At 45.3% G+C, this 22668-nt stretch overlaps 1 protein-coding gene across 1 annotated transcript; it reads left to right on the forward strand.

Annotated features, from left to right (window-relative positions):
• Positions 1–435: 435 nt before the first annotated feature.
• On the forward strand, positions 436–22402 carry LOC309559538 (kelch-like protein 9). The gene is made up of 5 exons (XM_082262838.1): positions 436–1573; positions 8152–8404; positions 13528–13688; positions 21580–22122; positions 22316–22402. The coding sequence occupies exons 1-4, from the start codon at positions 536–538 to the stop codon at positions 21955–21957; spliced, it is 1830 nt and encodes a 609-aa protein (XP_082118964.1). The 5' UTR covers positions 436–535; the 3' UTR covers positions 21958–22122; positions 22316–22402.
• The last annotated feature ends 266 nt before the right edge of the window (positions 22403–22668 follow it).

Raw genomic sequence — 22668 nt, forward strand, 5'->3', positions numbered from 1 at the left:
TCTGGTTGAACTTGATAGACCTTTTTTTGTAACCACCTATACCTTGTTTCTCCAGTGAAAAGACAGCAAAAGAGGAAGTAAAACAAACCCCGTTGCATTGAATGCATTCCTCTTTAGATCTATTGCACATACCCAGGATTGCCAAGCGATTATAGCTAACCTGTACTTCTGAAACATTCCTTAAGCCCTTTGTTTAACTATGCAAGTCTGGGCTTGCTAGGTTTACCTGACCTCACTTAGCCAACTGGGCGTTAAACAAGAAGCTCCAGGGGTAAATTGTGTTTCTTTTGTCAATTATTCTATATGGGACTTTGCCAAGTGCTCTGGAGATAGGGCCGGGCGTGTTGTAACCCAACACTAAAGCTAGTAAAATATTTCTCTGATGTTCTGGCTTCTTGTTGGTAAGGCTCTGCTGGTCATTTGGTGACAGCTAACTTCTCGACAGCCGCTGGGAAGACAGCTATGTAACAAGATTGAAATATTATGCAAATGTGAGCCAATATTTGGAGGGGCATTTCATAAATTAACCTTCAGCATGCAGAACGGTGAAGATATCTGCACCTTTGCCTCTGATAACTATCCTGAAAAGTTGCTGGAGAGGATATGGCAGTTTCGATCCAACCGGGACCTTTGTGATGTAACCCTCGAAGCTGATGGGGTCTTCTTCCCAGCTCATAAAGTCATCCTAGCTTCTGCCAGCTCATATTGTAAATTACTGTTTGGGGACTCCAGAGCTGACAACACCATCAGACTCAAGGGCGTCAGTGCTAAAGGGCTCCGCAATGTCCTAGATTTCATCTACTCCAGCAAGCTTTCCCTGTCGTTGTCCAATATTGAGGAAACTTTAAAAGCAGCAGAAGTCTTGTTGGTTCGGGAGGCAGTGAAGTTGTGCTTTCAGTTTCTAGAGAATGGTTTAAACCAGGACACATGTTTGGACATCCTAAATATTGCCAGAAAACATGGTCCTGAGGAGCTGAAGGTGAAGGCCAGCGGTTACATTGGCCATCACTACAAACATATTCCAGGACATTCTGGAGATCTGAACCTTGTGGACAAGAGGACACTCTGTGAAATATTAGAAAGGGAGGACGACCCAGGTTGCAGTGAGCTTGAACTTTTCCGTTTGGTAGTTTCGTGGCTGCAGCATGACAGCTCCAGGCTAAAAGAGGCAGGAGATGTCCTCAGGCGGATCCATTTTCCACTTATCTCTCTAGAGGACCTCCAGACATATGTGAAAGAAACTTCAATAATGAAAACAGACTCCAACTGTTTCAGATACCTACAAGAAGCTTTAAGATACCATTCCCAAGTATATGCTCAACCTATTCTTCACTGCGAAGGTGCCACCATAAGGTCCAGCACAGAAAGCCTCCTAGTTTTGGGTGGCAGGACAACCGATAACCAAGTGTGCAGCAGTATCTGGGTTCAAAATCAAGATGGCAGCTCCTGGTCTGAGCTTGGACAGATGTATGCTCCTGTGTACAATCACTGTGTGGCAGTCATCAATGACTTCCTTTTCATCATTGGAGGGCAAACCATGTTTGACCCCTCTGGCAAACATCCATCGAACGAGGTAGGAGGGTCATATTGTATTCTTAGTGTGTCGGTGGCCTTTTAAACCATGCTGCTTAAAGTGAAATTCTGAACAAATCTTTTTTTTTATATAATGGAAAGCATGCTATAGGCTAGGTTGTCTACAGGTTTATATTGCTAGCTGTGTCATCATTGGAAGGACCTTCAGTCCTTGTCCGAAAAACTAAACCGGAAGCGCAGACAGCAGTAAAAATCTGGTAGAGGTTCTTCTATTGCAAGTTGTGATGTTGTGGAACTACAATTTGGTTAATAAACTTTCGATCAGCAGCACGTTTAATAGAACCGTTTATTGTATTCTGTACTTGTGGTGGTGCAATTAGACGCTTTTGAGAAACCGTTGATTCATTGTCCTTGCTACAATGGTTTTAAAAGTGAATCTACCTGGCAGGAGCAGATTTAAAATGAATTACTGTATTTATTAAAACTGAACATCAGGTATGAATTATATTAACCACTTAAGCCCCGGAAGATTTTACCCCCTTCCTGACCAGGGCTTTTTTTGCGATTCGGCACTGCGTGATTTTACCGGACAATTGCGCGGTCGTGAGACGCTGTACCTAAATGAATTTGACGTCCTTTTTTTCCCACAAACAGAGCTTTCTTTTGGTGGTATTTGATCACCTGTGCGATTTTTACTTTTTGCGCTATAAACAAAAAAAGAGCGTAAATTTTGCAAAAATAACAATATTTTTCACATTTTTTTTATATGAAATCCCCCCCCCCCCCCAAAAAAATGTAAAAATCAAAAATTTTTAACATTTTTGGCCAATTTGTTTTCTGCTACATATGTTTGATAAAAAAAAATCGCAAAAAGCGTATTTTGATTGGTTTGCGCAAAAGTTATTGCGTTTACAAACTAAGGGAAAGATTTCTGTCATTTTTGGTGTTTTTTTTTTAACGCGTAATGGCGGCGATCTGCGATTTTTTTGCGGTATTGCGGCGGACAGATCGCACCCTTGACTGACATTTTTGACACTTTTGGGGTTACCAGTGACATTACTGCAGTAATCAGTGCTATACATATGCACTGTTACTGCAAAATGACACTGGCAGGAAAGGGGTTAACTTTATTGGGGAAGGAGGGGTTAAGTGTGTCCCTAGGGGTGTGCTTTTTACTGTGATTGGACATGGCTACTGGTGTAGGAACAGTGATCAACGGTCCTACATAGTAGAACCGTATGATCACCATTCCTACACAGGGGAGAATGACAGGCGGCTTGTTTACATCAGCCGCCTGCCTTTCTCCCTTCACAGAGGACGATCGCGAGTGACCGGCGGACCCGATGTCACACGCACTGACTTCCCAGGGAACGAGTCGGGGCGGGTGCGCGCTCGCCTGCTATTGGCTCACAAGGAAGTGACAGGCTAGTGACGTATATATACGTCACTTTGCCTGCCTGGGGCTGACCGCCGCCGTATATATAGTCGTGCGTCGGTCGGCAACCGGTTAAAAGCTTGGACCAATGCAATTGTGTATATAGTTATACCCTAACTGTTGGACCATTGTGGAAGTGGACAATCACTGTAGTAGTCAACACTACTAAGGTACAATGATCCCTGCAGTCTTCCGGGTCATGTGCTGCTCTGCTGCATAGTAACCGCAGGGATTGCTTGCTTGACACAGGTGACATTCCCAGAAGACCTAGCATTTTCCCCAAATGAATGCAAGGTGTTCTCTGATTAGACAAAGTAAAGACTGTTATTATTATTTTTATTATTATTATAATACAGGATTTATATAGCGCCAACAATTTGTGCAGCGCTTAACAAAATGAAGGCAGACATTACAGTTAAAATACATTTGGTACAAAAGGAATCAGAGGGCCCTGCTCGTTAGAGCTTACAATCTAAGAGATGTCCCCGCCTCGCCTCTCCACCTGGTCCAATCAGAGAAGGTCTGAGACCCGGAAGATGGTGGCGTTTGTGGATCTTAGTGCCGACCTCTTCAGTCATTGCCCACTTCCCCAGTGGTCCTACAGGTATAGAATGTTTACTTACATCGATCCAAGCTAGGCCAATGTAACTATGCAATAAATTCCGTACCTGGAGTTCAGCTGTAACTGTTTTTTTTATACAGAGCATTGTTCCCCTTTTGGCACTACATTGTGGCACACTGCAATTTCCATAAATTTGCAGCATAAAATTCAGATACGATCAAGTCTTTGGAAAAACAAATAAAAAATATTTTACTTTCAGCTATTAAACACATTCAATAAAAAAAAAAAATAATTAAAAAATCATCAAATCTTCATCAATTTTGTCCAATATGTATCCTGCTACATATTTTTGGTAAAAAAAAAAAAAAAAAAATCTCAATAAGCCAAAATGTATTGGTTTGAGCAAAAATGTTAGCTAAACTATGGGATCTTTTTATTTTTAATTTTTTTACTTGTAATGCGATCAGCAACATATAGCGGGACTGTAAATTTTGTGGCAGACAGTAGGGACAGTAACTGACACCTTTGAGACTTTTTTTGGGGACCAGTGACACTAACATAATGATCAGTGCTAAAAATATGCACTGTCACTGTACTAATGACACTGGCAGGGAAGGGGTTAACATGGGGGTTAACTGTGACTTGTTTACATAGGCAGTCCGACGTTCTGTCAGTGTACTGAAGCATCAAGTCCACCGCACCCGCCAATCAGCTACCGCTGTGTCTAATCACAGTGGGAGTGGGCCCCACTGTGATTAGCCTGATGTATTAATAGATTTCAGTCACTAAAATAACAAATGACATTGCGTTTACCCACATAAGCATTTGACGCTTTTTAAAATGAAATTATTAGGCTATTTTCTGTGCTAGGGGACTATTTTTTCATTCATTTAAAATGGAAAATATCACATTTGCTCACTACATGGCGATAAATATAATAGGAATTTCCTATGATACTTAGTGCCATCTAGTGGCCGAAATAGGTATTTTCTGTTTTAAATCAATGCAACAGGAAAAAGCCTAATAAAATTTATTGTTTGACCTTGTCTCATTGAACAAATCTACCTGCACTTTCAATGGGTAAATTGCTATGCAAATGTTTGAGAAATACACCCCTTGGTTGTTGTTCAACCACTGAAACTCTTCAACAAAGTGAACACTAGTGGCACAAGCAGTGGAACAGGTTGTCCTTGTTGTTGAAGGAAGGCAATTTCTAGTTTTTTTTTACAACAGCAACAGAAATGCATTAAAGTGTAAGCTCACCTTTACCAAAAAGCCCACTATGCTGTGCCAAATGGGTATAGCAGCATGGTGAACTAAACCTACCCTCCAGCCAGGGCTTCCTTTCCGCTTAAAGAATGTAGTCCAAAACTTAATTTAAAAAGAAGCCTTCTTAAAATCTTCTGCAGCCTGTGATGGCTCCATCGCAAGGTATTGTAGAGACAGATCAGCAAGGTGATGTAGAGACAGAGTAGCAAGGTATTGTAGGGACAGAGCAGCAAGGTAATGTAGGGACAGAGCAGCAAGGTAATGTAGGGACAGAGCAGCAAGCTGATGTAGAGACAGAGCAGCAAGGTATTGTAGGGACAGAGCAGCAAGCTGATGTAGAGACAGATCAGCGAGGTATTGTAGAGACAGATCAGCAAGGTGATGTAGAGACAGAGCAGCAAGGTATTGTAGAGACAGATCAGCAAGCTGATGTAGAGACAGAGCAGCAAGGTAATGAAGGGACAGAGCAGCAAGCTGATGTAGAGACAGAGCAGCAAGGTAATGAAGGGACAGAGCAGCAAGCTGATGTAGAGACAGAGCAGCAAGGTATTGTAGAGACAGATCAGCAAGCTGATGTAGAGACAGAGCAGCAAGGTAATGAAGGGACAGAGCAGCAAGCTGATGTAGAGACAGAGCAGCAAGGTATTGTAGAGACAGATCAGCAAGCTGATGTCGAGACAGATCAGCGAGGTATTGTAGAGACAGATCAGCGAGGTATTGTAGAGACAGATCAGCAAGCTGATGTAGAGACAGAGCAGCAAGGTATTGTAGAGACAGATCAGCAAGCTGATGTAGAGACAGATCAGCGAGGTATTGTAGAGACAGATCAGCAAGGTGATGTAGAGACAGATCAGCAAGGTGATGTAGAGACAGATCAGCAAGGTATTGTAGGGACAGAGCAGCAAGGTATTGTAGGGACAGATCAGCAAGGTGATGTAGAGACAGAGCAGCAAGGTATTGTAGAGACAGATCAGCAAGCTGATGTAGAGACAGAGCAGCAAGGTAATGAAGGGACAGAGCAGCAAGCTGATGTAGAGACAGAGCAGCAAGGTAATGAAGGGACAGAGCAGCAAGCTGATGTAGAGACAGAGCAGCAAGGTATTGTAGAGACAGATCAGCAAGCTGATGTAGAGACAGAGCAGCAAGGTAATGAAGGGACAGAGCAGCAAGCTGATGTAGAGACAGAGCAGCAAGGTATTGTAGAGACAGATCAGCAAGCTGATGTCGAGACAGATCAGCGAGGTATTGTAGAGACAGATCAGCGAGGTATTGTAGAGACAGATCAGCAAGCTGATGTAGAGACAGAGCAGCAAGGTATTGTAGAGACAGATCAGCAAGCTGATGTAGAGACAGATCAGCGAGGTATTGTAGAGACAGATCAGCAAGGTGATGTAGAGACAGATCAGCAAGGTGATGTAGAGACAGATCAGCAAGGTATTGTAGGGACAGAGCAGCAAGGTATTGTAGGGACAGAGCAGCAAGGTATTGTAGGCACAGAGCAGCAAGGTATTGTAGAGACAGATAAGCAAGGTATTGTAGAGACAGAACGGCAAGGTATTGTAGAGACAGAGCAGCAAGGTATTGTAGAGACAGAGCAGCAAGATATTGTAGAGACAGAGCAGAAAGGTATTGTAGAGACAGAGCAGAAAGGTATTGTAGAGACAGAGCAGCAAGGTATAGTAGAGACAGATCAGCAGCTGGGACCAGCGCTCTCTAGTGCCACGGGAGGGAAGCGCTATCCTGTTCTTTTGGCCGCACATGCTCAGTGTGAACACTTTCTTGTCGCAGCCACTGAGCGCATTATAGGCAACGGGAGGAGTCGAGGTGTAAAGTTAGACAGTTTTGCAGGACATCAACTACAAAGATAAATAAGGGGGAATATACACACCTTTCACAGGCAGGTCTGCACATTTATTATTATTTAAGACTAATCTGGCCATACATTATACAATTTCTCGTCCAATTTTCTTTTAGATTTACCAAAACCCTATAATATGAGATCAAACTTACAGGGGCGATTCCAGGTTTTGTGCACGCACGCGTGCAGCCGGGGGCCTGCTCCCGCTGTGATTAGACACAGCGGTAGCTGATTGGCGAGTATGGCGGACTTGATGCTTCGGTACATTGACAGATCGTCGGACTGCCTATCTAAACAAGTCACAGTAGAAGACAGTAGAAGACATGGATTCTGTGTCTCTGCTAAGCAGGGGCACCGATCCATGCCTTTTTCTAGAACAAGCTCCTCCCCCACAGTAGTAAAACCCTGGTCAGGCACACATTTAACCCTTTGATCTCCCCTGATGTTAATCCCTTCCCAGCCAGTGTCATTAGCAAAGTGACAGTGCATATTTTTAGCACTGATCACTGTATTAGTGTCACTGGTCCCCAAAAAAAGTGTCAAAGGTGTCAGTGTCCCCACTGTCCGCCGCAATAATCACAGTCCTGTTACATTACATTTTTTTAATTAGATGTGTTTTATAGCAGAAAGTAAAAAATATTGTTTTTCTTTTTTTTCAAAATTGTCGGTCCTTGTTTAAAGTGCAAAAAAAACCCCAAAAAACTCACAGAGTTGATCAAATACCACCAAAAAAAAAGCTCTGTTTGTGGGGAAAAAAGGACATAAACTTTGTTTAGGTACAGCGTTGCATGACCGCGCAATTGTCAGGTAAAGTTACACAGTGCTGTATAACAAAAATGGCCTGGCCATTAAAGGGTGGGGTAAATCTTCCAGAGCTGAAGTGGTTAAGGTGGCCATAAAAAAAAGTCTTGGTAGCTATGGTTTGCACATGACAATTACTCCTGTATTGTCTTCTTGAACAAGCCTGTGCATTCTTTTTATGATGTTTAGCAGAATTCAAGCTATCCTATAGCCCCATCTAACGATACAGCTTTATTACTGCAGTGATTTGTTCTACTCTGAATACTATGGCTGGCCATAAAGGATCGGTTATTTTGATCAACCAGTGGGATAATTGAAAAAAAAAAACTAAAAATGATTCCGCCATCTACGAAAGCAAGGGGGATGGAAGAATCCCCCAACGCTTTTATTGTACTCTGACAGCAGGACTCCTCAACTGTCAGAATACACTGATCAGCGCAGCATCCTATTGGCTGCAGTGCTGATCAAAGGACAATTTTCCAACAAGCCAGTGCCAGAATAGTCGGGCATTCGATCGACTTCTGTGGAATGGGAATGGCCATAGATGGATCAGGATCTGGCCCAGTAGAGCTGGATTGTACACCTGTGCCTTCTGCCTACACCTAAATGCCGGAATCTCATGCAATGGCGCTAAAAGCCCATTTAAGGAATTTCTTAAAAAATGTGTGGTTACTCATCATGTCATTCCTACAGGTTTTCCGGTTCGATCCACGCACTGGAAGTTGGTTGCAAGTTGCAGCAATGTTAGAAAGGAGGACACGATTTCATACCGAGGTGATTGGGGAACACATTATTGCTGTAGGTGGAGGATCTTTACTTGGTCATCTGACCCAGAGCGTGGAAGAGTACAGCCCTGCAGAAAACAAGTGGGAATATACCTCCCCCTTTCCCATTCCAGTGGCAGATCATGCTGGTACTACTCACAAGGGTATCTTGTACATTTCAGGTGAGTACGGCTACTGGGCATGCTATTAAAGTTATAGATTGAGCCTGGGGTGCTGATTCAGCCCCTGGCTTCTTATGCACTATATTATCAAAAGTATTGGGACGCCTGCCTTTACATGCACATGAAATTTAATGGCATCCCATTCTTAGTCCGTAGGGTTCAATATTGTATTGGCCCACCCTTTGCAGCTATAACAGCTTCAACTCTTCTGGGAAGGCTGTCCACAAGGTTTAGGAGTGTGTCTATGGGAATGTTTGACCATTCTTCCAGAAGCGCATTTGTGAGGTCAGGCACTGACATTGGAGAGAAGGCCTGGCTCACAGTCTCCGCTCTAATTCATACCAAAGGTGTTCAATCGGGTTGAGGTCAGGACTCTGTGCAGGCCAGTCAAGTTCCTCCACTCCAAACTTACTCATCCATGTCTTTATGGACCTTGCTTTGTACACTGTTGCTTAGTCATTATGGAACAGGAAGGAGCCATCCTCAAACTGTTCCCACAAAGTTGGGAGCATGAAATTGTCCAAAATGTCTTGGTATGCTGACGCCAAAAGAGTTCCCTTCGCTGGAACTAAGGGGCCAAGCCCGACCCAGGAAAAACAACCCCACACCATAAAACCCCCCTTCACCAAATGATTTAGATCAGTGCACAAAGCAAGGTACATAAAGACATGGATGAATACGTTTGGGGTGGAGGAAATTGACTGGGCGGAGCACCCTGAAGCACAATGTTTGACCATTCTACCTGAAATACATTTGTGAAGTCAGGAACTGATGTGGACGGGAAGGCCTGACTCACAGCCTCTGCTCTAATTCACCCAAAGGTGTGCAGGCCCTTCAATTTCCTCCACCCCAAACTCGCTCATCCATGTCTTTATGGACCAGTGGCGGCTGGTGCTCAAAATTTTTTGGGGGGGGGGGGCGCAAAAAGAAAAATGTAATAGGTATTGCTTCGCGTCAAAAAACGCAGTAAAAAATTGCGTGACTTTGAAGTCATGGTACAGGCATGGCACAGGTGATGGTATAGGCATGGCATAGGTGATGGTACAGGCATGGCACAGGTGATGGTACAGGAGATGGTATAGGCATGGCACAGATATGGTATAGGCATGGCACAGGTCATGGTACAGGAGATGGTATATGCCCCCTTTCAATGCAGAGACCAGCGTACATGCCCTCTTTCAATGCAGTGACCAGCGTACATGTCCCCTTTCAATGCAGAGACCAGCGTACATGTCCCCTTTCAATGCAGAGACCAGTGTACGTGCCCCCTTTCAATGCAGAGACCAGCGTATGTGCCCCCTTTCAATGCAGAGACCAGCGTGCGTGCCCCCTTTAATGCAGAGATCAGCGTGCGTGCCCCCTTTAATGCAATGAACATTGGGCTGTGCCCCCTTCAATGCAATGAACACTGTGCTATGCCCCTTCAATGCAATAAACACTGTGCTGTGCCCCCTTCAATGCAATAAACACTGTGCCCCCTTCAATGCAATGAACACTGTGCTGTGCCCCCACAATGCAGAGTTCAGCGTACATGCCCCCTTCAATGCAACTGTGCTGTGCCCCCTTCAATGCAATGAACAATGTGCTGTGCCCCCCCTTCAATGCAATAAACACTGTGCTGTGACCCCTTCAATGCAATGAACACTGTGCTGTGCCCCCACAATGCAGAGTTCAGCGTGCGTGCCCCCTTCAATGCAACTGTGCTGTGCCCCCTTCAATGCAATGAACAATGTGCTGTGCCCCCTTCAATGCAATAAACACTGTTCTGTGCCCCCTTCAATGCAATGAACACTGTGCTGTGCCCCCACAATGCAGAGTTCAGCGTGCGTGCCCCCTTCAATGCAACTGTGCTGTGCCCCCTTCAATGCAATGAACACTGTTCCGTGCCCCCATCAATGCAGAGTTCAGCGTGTGAGCCCCTTTCAATGCAGTGCGCCACAGCATTGTCCCCAATCACTGCAGAGCACCACAGCATTGTCCCCAATGATTGCAGAGCGCCACAGCATTGTCCCCAATGATTGCAGAGTGCCCACAGCATTGTCCCCCAATGATTGCAGAGTGCCCACAGCATTGTACCCCAATGATTGCAGAGTGCCACAGCATTGTACCCCAATGATTGCAGAGTGCCCACAGCATTGTCCCCCAATGATTGCAGCGTGCCCACAGCATTGTACCCCAATGATTGCAGAGTGCCCACAGCATTGTACCCCAATGATTGCAGAGCGCCACAGCATTGTACCCCAATGATTGCAGAGCGCCACAGCATTGTCCCCAATGATTGCAGAGTGCCCACAGCATTGTCCCCCAATGATTGCAGAGTGCCCACAGCATTGTACCCCAATGATTGCAGAGTGCCCACAGCATTGTACCCCAATGATTGCAGAGTGCCACAGCATTGTACCCCAATTATTACAGAGTGCCCACAGCATTGTACCCCAATGATTGCAGAGTGCCCACAGCATTGTACCCCAATGATTGCATGCATAGTGCCCACAGCATTGTACCCCAATGATTGCAGAGTGCCCACAGCATTGTACCCCAATGGTTGCAGAGTGCCCACAGCATTGTACCCCAATGATTGCATGCATAGTGCCCACAGCATTGTACCCCAATGATTGCAGAGTGCCCACAGCATTGTACCCCAATGATTGCAGAGTGCCCACAGCATTGTACCCCAATGATTGCATGCATAGTGCCCACAGCATTGTACCCCAATGATTGCAGAGTGCCCACAGCATTGTACCCCAAAGATTGCAGAGTGCCACAGCATTGCCCCCAATGATTTCAGAGCACCACAGCATTGTACCCCAATGATTGCAGAGTGCCCACAGCATTGTACCCCAATGATTGCAGAGTGCCACAGCATTGTACCCCAATGATTGCAGAGTGCCCACAGCATTGTACCCCAATGATTGCAGAGTGCCACAGCATTGTACCCCAATGATTGCAGAGCGCCACAGCATTGTACCCCAATGATTGCAGAGTGCCCACAGCATTGTACCCCAATGATTGCAGAATGCCACAGCATTGTACCCCAATGATTGCAGAGCGCCACAGCATTGTACCCCAATGATTGCAGAGTGCCCACAGCATTGTTCCCCAATCAATGCAGAGACCAGCGTGCGTGCTCCCTTCAATCCAATGCACTTACCTCTTCTCCGTCCTCTTCTGCGGCGGCGGGAAGGTGAGCGGCTTCTCCCTCGTCTCTGCCTCTCCTCTGCGGCGGGAACCAGCGGGCGACGGTGAGTGACTGATGCACGCACCGGCACCGCCCCCATTGCGACGTCAGCGATCAGATGTCCTGGATGATGATTGGTCCAGGCTGGAGACTGGACCAATCACAGCCAGGATATCACGAAGGTGGGGGTGGCCAAGCGCTCTTTCCTGCTCCCAGGTTACGCCCCCAGAAGGCAGCCAATCGGCGCCTCTTCTGGGTCGTAAACCCCAGCCCCCCTTTAGCCACCACATAGGCCGGCGAACCAATTTTTTTTTTCATAACTTTATTGTTCTTTTTGTCATTTTTTTTCCTTTTTTTTAAGGGGGTGGCGCCCTGGTGCCCCCTAAGTACGGGCCGCTACTGTTATGGACCTTGCTTTGTGCACTGGTCCAAATCATTTGGTGGAGGGGAGATGATGGTGTGGGGATGTTTTTCAGGGGTTGTGCTTGGCCCCTTAGTTCCAGTAAAGAAAAGGACTGGGACCCAGACTATGGGAAAAAAGGATTTGTCATGTCCATAAATACATTTAACAAATCAATTGTTTTAGAGAGTAAACATGGTTGGCCTCATATACCTCTCATGGACTTAATGACAAATACTATAGTAAAATAGTATCATTTTATTGAAATAAAACAACATTATGTGGGTATATATATTTACTGTTTTTAATGTTATTTTCTTTAAAAAAAATATGCTATTTTACTATGGCATTTGTCATTAAGTCCATGAGGGGTATATGAGGCAAACCATGTTTGCTTTCTAAAACAATTGATTTGTTAGTTCCAGTGAAGGGAACTCTTAAAGAGGAAGTAAACCCTCCTCTACAACTTGTACCTATAGGCAAGCCTATGATAAGGCTTACCTATAGGTACTGTAAATATCTCCTAAACATGTACCGTTTAGGAGATATTTACCTTACATGTCGCCAGTGACGTCACTGGCGCATGCGCTCTGAAGGAATGGCCGATCGTGCCGTTCCTTCAGAGCCCCGTGCCGTGACTGTCGGCTCCCGCGCGTGCGCGGGAGTGACGTCACCGCGGCTCCGGCCAATCAGATGTCTAGTCGCCCGTCATAGAGGTGAGTGAGCGGCACGGCGGGGGCTCGTTCTGAGGTAAGTATTGCATAATGAGCTAATATGCGATGCATACTAGCTCATTATGTCTTTCTTTTGCAGGGTGTAAAAAAAAAAAAAAAAACTCAAACGAGTTTACAACCTCTTTAAGGCATCAGCATACCAAGACATTTTGGACAATCCTCCTGTTCTAACATGACTGCACACCAGTGCACAAAGCAAGGTCCACAAAGACATGGATGAGCGAGTTTGGGGTAGAAGATGTCCTGACCTCAACCCGATAGAACACCTTTTGGAGGAATTAGAGCAGAGAATTCTCATCTAACATCAGTGCCTGACCTCACAAATGCACTTCTGGAAGAATGGTCAAACATTACCTTAGACACACTCCTAAACCTTGTGGACAGCCTTCCCATTAGAGTTGAAGCTGTTATAGCTGCAAAGGGTGGGCCAACCCAATATTGAACCCTACGGACTAAGACTGGAATGCCATTAAGGTTTATGTGTGTGTAAAGGCAGGTGTCCCAATACTTTTGTTAATATAGTGTATGTTTTGATTGTTCCAACAGTGTATAATTATGTATTATTTTCACTGTAAAGGGCCATAATTCTCTGCCTTATTACTGTCTACCTGGGAGATTTGTGTGTTCTGGCTCCTCTTGTCACATTCTCCATCTTATAAAATAACTGGGAGAGGGAGAGTAGGAGCCCCTTATCATAGGCAAAGCATGTGTGCAGAGACAATTAATTAAGCATAAAGTCCATAGATGATTGGCAAACAACTTACAGATTCTTCTTCTGTCAAATTTTACAGTGTTGTTTTTTCACATGCAGGGGGTTATTCCACAAGTAAAACCCTGAACGATGTGTACAGTTATTTGCCAAGGCTCAAGCGCTGGGTTGTGAACCGTGCTATGATGTACGCTCGATGTGACCATGGTATGGCGACTATCGGAGACAAGATCTACTGTGTTGGTGGACGCACACTGAATGCGGTAAGACCGCAACAAGCCCAGCCCCCCCCAAAAAAAAAAACAATTCAAAGGAAACCCGCTGGGAAAAATATGCAGGCTACCATTGCTGTGACCCCTTGGAAATGATAGCTGCCTGGCTATGACTTTAATAAATCTCCTACAAGTATGCAGATCAGGAAATTCAAAGTAAAGTCAGAGATTCTTATCTTCTTTGTACTATACAAAACAGAGGTTGCCACAGTAGAGTATGTGATGCTGAAAACGATGTGCTGAGTGCAGTGATGCAGCATGGTGTACAGAACCCAGTATCAGTGGGAGGAAAACATACTCTAATGTCAGTGATCAGTAAGAGAGAAAAATGCCCTGTGCCAATGATCAGTGGAACAAAAGACTTTAGTATCAGCAGCTAGTAGGAGTAATAAAATACCCCGTCATCAGTGGTCAGTAGCTAGAAAAACCACCCCGGCATCAGTGGTAAGAAGCTGAGAAAAAAACCTGGTCAGGACTTAGGTAAAAATATCCCAGAATCAGTGCCGAGGATAGTAGCTGCAAAACATAGAACAGCATCAGTGGTCAGTAGCTGGGAAAACTACTCCGGCATCACTGGTCAGTAGCTGGGAAAACTACCTTGGCATCACTGGTCAGTAGCTGGGAAAACTACCCTGGCATCATTGGTCAGTAGCTGGGAAAACTACCGTGGCATCATCAGTCAGTAGCAGGAAAAATTACGCTAGCATCATTGGTCAGTAGCAGGGAAAAATACCCTGGCATCATTGGTCAGTAGGCGGGAAAACTACCGTGGCATCATCAGTCAGTAGCAGGAAAAATTACCCTGGCATCATTGGTCAGTAGGAGGGAAAAATACCCTGGCATCATTGGCCAGTAGCAGGAAAAAATACCCCGGCATCAGTGGTCAGTAGCTAAAAAAATAGCCTCACATGTGTTGTCAGTGCCAGGGAAAAATATCCTGACACCAAAGGTCAGTAGCAGGGAAAAATACCCTAGCATCAGTGGTCAGTAGCAGGGAAAAATACCACGGCATCAGTGGACAGCGGCTGGGAAAACTACCCTGGCACCATTGGTCAGTAGCTTCGATAACGACTCTGGCATTATTGGTCAGTAGTAGGGAAAAATAGCTCGGCATCTGTAGTATGGTAAGCAACGGGTTAAGTTGCTGTCTGCAAAATGTTACAATTATGTATATGTCTGGGAGCTGGGTGTGGCTGAAGTTTAGTTACATGCGTGATGTTCAGTGAATAAAGAAGCAACCTGTACAGCCTGGTCTGTGTTAATACACTACATTTTGGCGACGAGGATGGCTAGCTTTCTGGATTTACCGGCTATCGGACCATTTGATGTGTCTGGAGACCACACTAGTCTCTCACAGCGCTGGGACAAGTGGAAGAAGGGATTTCAGCTCTATGTTATAGCCACAGGAGTGACTGCACCTGCTCAGAAGAGAGCCATGCTGCTGCATCTAGCTGGACCTCAAGTTCAGGACATTTTTGAAACCCTGGGAGCAACAGGGGAAGATTCAGATTATGAGACAGCCATGAATAGACTGAGTGAGTACTTTGAGCCAAAGAAAAATATTCCCTATGAAAGATATAAGTTTAGACAGGCTGTGCAAGAACCGGGAGAAACCACAGACAGTTATGTGACTAGGCTGAAATATCTGGCAAAGTCTTGTGATTTTGGGACTGTAACTGAGGAGATAATCAGAGATCAGGTCATAGAGAAATGCACATCTGTGCACCTCAGGAGAAGATTATTGAGAGAACCTAGTCTCACACTTACTAGTCTGCAGGAGATTGCAAGAGCCATTGAACTGTCTGAGCTCCAGGCTTTGCATATTGAAACCAAGGACACTGCATCTGTCAATACAGTCTCCAAACCTACCTATAATAATAGGAATATCTGGAGTAGGAAAGAGAGTTTTCCAAAGAGGACTTTACATGTAACCTGCAGTAAATGTGGCAGAGACGGACACACAAGTCAGGACTGCACTGTGGTACAGAATAAAATGTGCTATGCTTGTGGAAAGTCAGGTCATTTTGCAGCTGTGTGTAGAAGTACACCCAGAGATAACAAAACCAAAGGACCATCAGCACAAGTAAATGTTTTAGCTGAGGATAAAGAGAGTGCTCCTGACTGTGAATTTATATTCTCCCTGTGTTCTCTGCAAGCTGGGACATTAACCATTAAGATTGGAAATACAGATGTGTCAGTGTTGATTGACTCTGGAGCTACATGCATTGTTATGGACTTAGCTTCTTGGCACAGTCTTAATGGCAGAGAAAATCACCTTAAATTGTGTAACACCACTAAACAGATTTATACTTATGGCTCCAGTACACCACTACAACTTAAAGGCAAATTTTTTACCTCTGTTCAAACACATGAGACTGGTCCTCCATTGCAGACCGAATTCTATGTTGCAGATGGCACAGGGACGCCTCTGCTTGGTCGTCAAAAACCGCAATGGCACTAGGGGTGTTAAAGATTGGCCGTGATGTAGGCAGCGCAAGAGTGAATATGGTGTCTCCTGCTATTTCTGCATTGAAAGAGGAATTTAAAGATTGCTTCTCTGGGTTTGGAAAATTAAAGGATTTTCAGTTGGAGCTTCACATTGATCCACATGTAAAGCCTATTGCACAGCCAGTACGCAGACTTCCTTATAGCCTGAGATCACCTGTTGAGCACAAACTGGCAGAGCTGCTAGACCTTGACATTATTGAACCTGTAGAAGGACCCACTCCGTGGGTATCGCCGTTAGTTGTTGTACCAAAGGGCACAGATATTCGGATTTGTGTGGACATGAGATGTGCTAACCAAGCTGTGCAGAGAGAGAGACATCCAATTCCCACTATTGAAGATGTTCTACATGCAATGAATGGGGCAAGTGTCTTCAGTAAACTGGATTTGAAATGGGGTTATCATCAGATTGAATTGACCCCAGCATCTAGAGTCATCACTACATTTGCAAGCCATAAAGGTCTTTTTAGATACAAGAGGTTGATGTTTGGCGTATCGTCAGCACCAGAGGCCTATCAACATGTGATTCAGCAGGTGCTACATGGTTGTGAAGGCACGCATAACATTTCTGATGATATAATTGTGTGGGGAACAAACACACAGGAGCACGATGAACGTCTCCGTGCAGTGCTAAATCGCTTGAAGGAGAAAGGGTTAACATTAAATGAGAAGAAGTGCACATTTCAAATGAATAAAATGACTTTTATGGGCCATGTGCTGTCTGACAGGGGCATTGGTCCGGAGGACTGTAAAATTAAAGCTGTGTCTGATGCCAGAAATCCTGAAAACCCTGCAGAAGTACGCAGTTTTCTTGGGCTAGTGAATTACTGTGCCAAGTTTATTCCAGATATGGCGACTGTCAGTGAACCTTTGAGATTGTTGACTCGCAAAGCAGTCCCTTGGAAGTGGGGCCTTTTGGAACAAGGTGCATTTGATGAACTAAAGAGACGGCTGACTTGCGCCACAACTTTGGCTTATTTCAATCCTACTGCACACACCCAAGTTATTGTCAATGCTAGCCCTGTGGGGTTAGGCGCCATCTTGGTTCAGAGACAATGCACAGGCGATTACAGGCCTATTCAGTATGAAAGCAGATCCCTTACTGATGTAGAGAGACGTTATTCTCAGACCGAGAAAGAAGCTTTGGCTGTTGTTTGGGGATGTGAAAGGTTTCACACCTATCTCTACGGCCTTGATTTTGAAATCATCACAGACCACAAGCCTCTGGAAGTGATATATTCGCCATGCTCAAAAACCATCCGCCAGAATTGAAAGATGCGTTCTCAGATTGTTACCGTATCGATTTACAGTGCGGTACAGACCTGGACCGACTAATGCGGCAGATGCACTTTCCAGATTGCCTCAGTCTTCAGCACCTGTTCATAACCTAGCAGAAGAGTACATTCGTTTTGTGGCTACTAACGCCATGCCTCAGGCATTGACACCGCGGGAGGTTGAAGAATTGTCATCTGTGGATCCGGAAATTGCTCGGTTGAGAAAATGTGTAAGACAAGGGGTTTGGGTGGATTGTGACCCAAGCTATCACAGAATCAAACAATAGCTGAGTATTGCAGGACAACTAGTTTTACGTGGCAATCGTATTGTGATGCCTAAAGACTTACGGAAACGTACATTACATTTAGCCCATGAGGGCCATCAAGGCATTGTACGCACCAAACAAAGATTATGTGAGAAAGTCTGGTGGCCAGGAATTGACAAGGATGTGGAACGTTTGGTTTCTTCATGTCGAGCATGTCAGTTGGTGGGCAGCAAACCTAAACCAGAACCAGTAACTCACACTGTTCTACCTGAGGGACCATGGGAAGATTTAGCCATTGATCTGTGTGACATTCCATCTGGACACCATCTTTTAGTTGTTGCGGACTATTATTCAAGGTGGCAAGAGGTGGTAGTTCTCACTAAAGCTACATCATCAACTGTGATTGAGGGGTTGGAGAGCATTTTTGCGTCTCATGGGCTGCCTAAACGGATTGTGAGTGATAATGGTGCCCAATTTACTTCTCAGGAATTTCAGGATTATCTGAAATCAAATGCTATTGAACATCATCGTACAACTCCATACTGGCCACAGGCTAACGGGGAAGTGGAACGCCAGAATCGAACCTTGCTGAAAGCTTTGCGGATTGCTCATTTAGAGAGAAGAGACTGGAAAAAGGAACTGTGGCGTTTTCTTTTGGCTTATCGCACAACTCCGCATACTGTCACTGGAGTTAGTCCTGCGGAACTTCTTTGTGGTCGCAAATTCAGGACAAAATTGCCAGACATTGGGGGTCCTCCTACGAGTCAGAAACCTTTTCGGCATATTGATGAGGAAAGGAAGATCCGGGCTGAACAGTATGCAAACCACCGCCGCCAGTGTCAACCTAGTGGCCTTCAACAGGGTGATAAGGTGTTGCTTCAAAATGATCGGTTTAACAAACTGGCTCCGTCCTTTGAACCTGAGCCTTATGTTGTAAAGGAGAAAAGAGGTACTCAAGTGGTTTTAGAGGATTTAGATGGACACACAAAAGTGCGTAATTCCTCATTTGTGAAGAAATTTATTGAGTCAGAAGGTCAAGTATCGGAAGACGGCGAACAGGCAAAGAGTAGTGATGATACTGCCAGTGATCCAGACTTCAATCCACAACCATCCACATCGGAATGGCCAAGAGAAAAACGAGCAACTAATTCACCGGCCTACCTTAAGGACTATGTGTATAGTCAGGAGTTTATAGTTTAAATTTTTAGTTGTTCATCCATGCATTTTGTTAATCTTATTAATACGTTGTGCATGTTATGTTTTATTCAAAGAGAGGAGGGAATGTAGTATGGTAAGCAACGGGTTAAGTTGCTGTCTGCAAAATGTTACAATTATGTATATGTCTGGGAGCTGGGTGTGGCTGAAGTTTAGTTGCATGCGTGATGTTCAGTGAATAAAGAAGCAACCTGTACAGCCTGGTCTGTGTTAATACACTACAGCATCAAAGATCAGTGGCGGGGAAAAATAGCCGGGCATCAGTGCCTGGGTCAATAGCTGGGAAACATAGAACAGCACCAGTGGTCACTAGCAGGGAAAAATACCCCAACATCAGTGGCCAGTAGCTGAAAAAATTAGCCTTGCATGAGTGGTCAGTGCCAGGGAAAAAATACCCCATCAAAGGTCAGTAGCAAGGAAAAATACCGTGGCATCAGTGGTCAGTTGCAGGGAAAAATACCTTGGCATTAGGGGTCAGTAGCAGGGAAAATACCCTGGCATCAGTGGTCAGTAGCAGGAGAAAATACCCTGGTGGCATCAGTGGTTAGTGGCTGGGAAAACCATCTTGACACCAGTAACTGGAAAAACTACCCTGGCATCATTGGTCAGTAGCTGGAAAAACTACCCTGGCATCATTGGTCAGAAGCTGGTAAAACTGCCCTGGCATCAGTGGACAGCAGCAGGGGAAAATACCATGGCATCAGTGGACAGCAGCTGGAAATATTCCCCTGGCATCAGTGGTCAGTAGCAGGGAAAATGACCCTTGCATCATTGGTGTCATGTACCTGGAGATGGAGCCTGACGTGGAGAGGAAGGCGATCTTTTTCACCTCCAGCCTGGTACCCCTGATAAAGTAAACAGGAGGCACGGAAGCCTGGAATGACATGAGTGCCTAGAAGTTCAGATGGTGAAGGCTGCAGATGTGAGGTCTGTGTGTACTTGGATGCTGGCTGGATCGTGACGCAGGACAGCAGGTGCTTGGCAGACTGGCGGGTGGCAGACAGCAGATATGATGATGCCTGAACACACAGCAGGTTCAGGCAAGCCGGGTCGGTAACTAGCAGTCATTTCAGGAACAGAGGAGTAGACAGCTGAGTAGTCAGGTTCTGGCTGGAGTTTGCAACGGCAAAAAGACAGACAGAGGGATCAAGCAGAGTCGTGGTCGAAGAGCAAGCCAGGGGTTGGTTCAGGCAGAGTACAAGTGTGGTCAGATGGATCAGAACGGCAACAGAGTTAAAACACCAGGAACAGGTAGCAGGTAGCAGAATGCTGTAGACCATAAGCCAAGGTCCTGGTGCAGCAGAGGTGTTTATATAGCCTATTGGCATACACAGGTCAGTGAGTCGTGCGAACGGGAATTCTCTGTCCATGGGTTTGGCTAATTGTTTTTTTTCCGTCTGTGGATCTGGCTAACTGAAATTCTCCGTCTGCACATAACAATGTGCCTGGGTGTATTTCTTCTTCCCTGACAATTGGTCAGTAGCTGGAAAAACTACCCTGGCATCAGTGGTCACAAGCAGGGAAAAATACCCAGGCATCAGTGGTCAGCAGCAGGGAAAAATACCCTGGTGTCAGTGGTCAGTAGCTGGGAAAACTACCCTGGTATCATTGGTCAGTACATACCTCAGCATTAATGTTCAGCAGCAGGGAAAAATAGCCCCTCGTCAGTGGTCAGTAGCAGGGAAAAATAGCCCTTCCTCAGTGGTCAGTAGCAGGGAAAATAGTCCATCGTCAGTGGTCAGTAGCAGGGAAAAATAGCCCTTCCTCAGTGGTCAGTAGCAGGGAAAATAGTCCATCGTCAGTGGTCAGTAGCAGGGAAAATAGTCCATCGTCAGTGGTCAGTAGCAGGGAAAATAGTCCATTGTCAGTGGTCAGAAGCAGGGAAAATACCCCAGCATTAAAGGCAAGTACCATAGAAAAATACCCTGACATCAAAGGTCAGCAGCAGGGAAAAATACCCCAGCATTAGTGGTGAGTACCTGGGGTATAAACCCTGACGTGTCGGTGGTCAAAAGCAGGAGGACTGCCTTGGTGGTCAGAATGAGGAACAACTCCATGGCATCAGTGGGAAAAAAGAAAATATATAGAGAGGATTTTGAGGTGTGCCTGGGACTTGTGTTACTAGGCTTAGACTATTGTGCAGTGGTCTGTATCTTGTGCTGGAGCACTCAGCTTCTAGTGCAGGGTGCCGGCTGATGCCAGCGTGCAGGATCCAAAACTCTTGAAGCCCTATGACTCATGCTGTCCTCAATGGCAATGGCACCCTAGGACATGTGGTCTTGTGGGAAATTCAACAAAAAAACTGCATGAGATTCAGCTTACCAACTGCAGGAAGGAGTTTCTTTCAAGAGTAAAATTGGAGCTGGGTTCTCATGTTCTGTTTTGCTGACAAACATCAAGTAGACAAGAAGTGGGGTGAATTTCTATCTCTTCCTGTTTTGCCTGGTGTCTGTGAAATAGAAAAAATGTGTGAGGGGGGTTTCCTCAATGTCTCTTCTACTATGTACCAAATCCCCAAAAGAAACATAGACAGTAATTACAAGTTTCAGAGGTAATAAAGCTTTCCGTACTCTACCCAAAACCAACAAAAAAGTTTAATTTGCACCTTCTACATTATTATAGGCCAAAGAATGGATCCATGTGAATGAAACAGAGTTCTACTGTCCCACGGCTGATCAATGGAGCACCCTGAAGCTTTCTCCTTTTGACTGCTGCCAGTTCAGTATCCTCACCCACCAGTCCAAGCTTTACATCACTGGGGGGGGCTCCTTAAGACGCATGAATAAAGAGGACGGCGTCTTCGTATATGACCCAGAGACCAAGGCGTGGAAGAAGACAGGGTCACTGCCCAGCCCTTTGGTAGACCATGCTTCCTGTGCCATGAGGCTCCCACATGGAATAATAGAGAAGCAGCAAGTGAAGGTAGAGGAGAGGCCTTCCACCCCCAACAAGAAGAGGTCAACTCTCAACTTATTTATTACTGGCAAAAAAGACATATAAGTGGCACATTTACAAGACTAGTAATCCTGAAGTATTCGTTCACATTAGGGGAAAGATCATTCACAATGTAAACTTTCCCATACCTGTACCAATATGGAAATATTTGGGTTTTCATTTTCTTCAAGCAGCCCTTGGCTCTATGTTGTTGGCTATCTTAGGCCAGTTGTCTTCAACTCCGGTCCTCAGGGCACACTAACAGGACAGATTTTAGGTATTACCTTGGGGAGATGCAGACTAGAATACTGCAATCACTGAGCAGCAAATGAGATCACCTGTGATGTAATTTAGTTATCTTGCAAACCTGGCCTGTTAGTGGGCCCCGAGGACCGGAGTTGAGGACCACTGTCTTAGGCCACAGAAGGCTACCAGTTGAACCTGGCTGGTGGAGTCTAACCATAGCCAAGGACCTGTGTACAGATTCTGATTAGCTTCTATAACTTTAACATATACATTTTGAATTGAAGTTAAGTTCCAGTCATTTTTGTGTTTATTAAAAGCCAGCAGCTACAAAAACTGTAGCTATTGACTTTAAATAAGCAGTCACTCACCTGTCCTACGATCCAGCTGTGTAATCACCCCAGCCGCGTTTACCCCAAGTCCTCCCTCAGCGTTGCAGGCATCTCTGCTATGGGCACCCGGCTGTAATAGTTTGCGGCATCACAGCCAGCTGCCCATTGCGCATGCGTGAGTGGCTCTGCGCTCTGTCACTGG

Source organism: Pelophylax lessonae, assembly GCF_965119305.1.
Source record: "Pelophylax lessonae genome assembly, chromosome: 7".
NCBI lineage: Eukaryota > Metazoa > Chordata > Amphibia > Anura > Ranidae > Pelophylax > Pelophylax lessonae.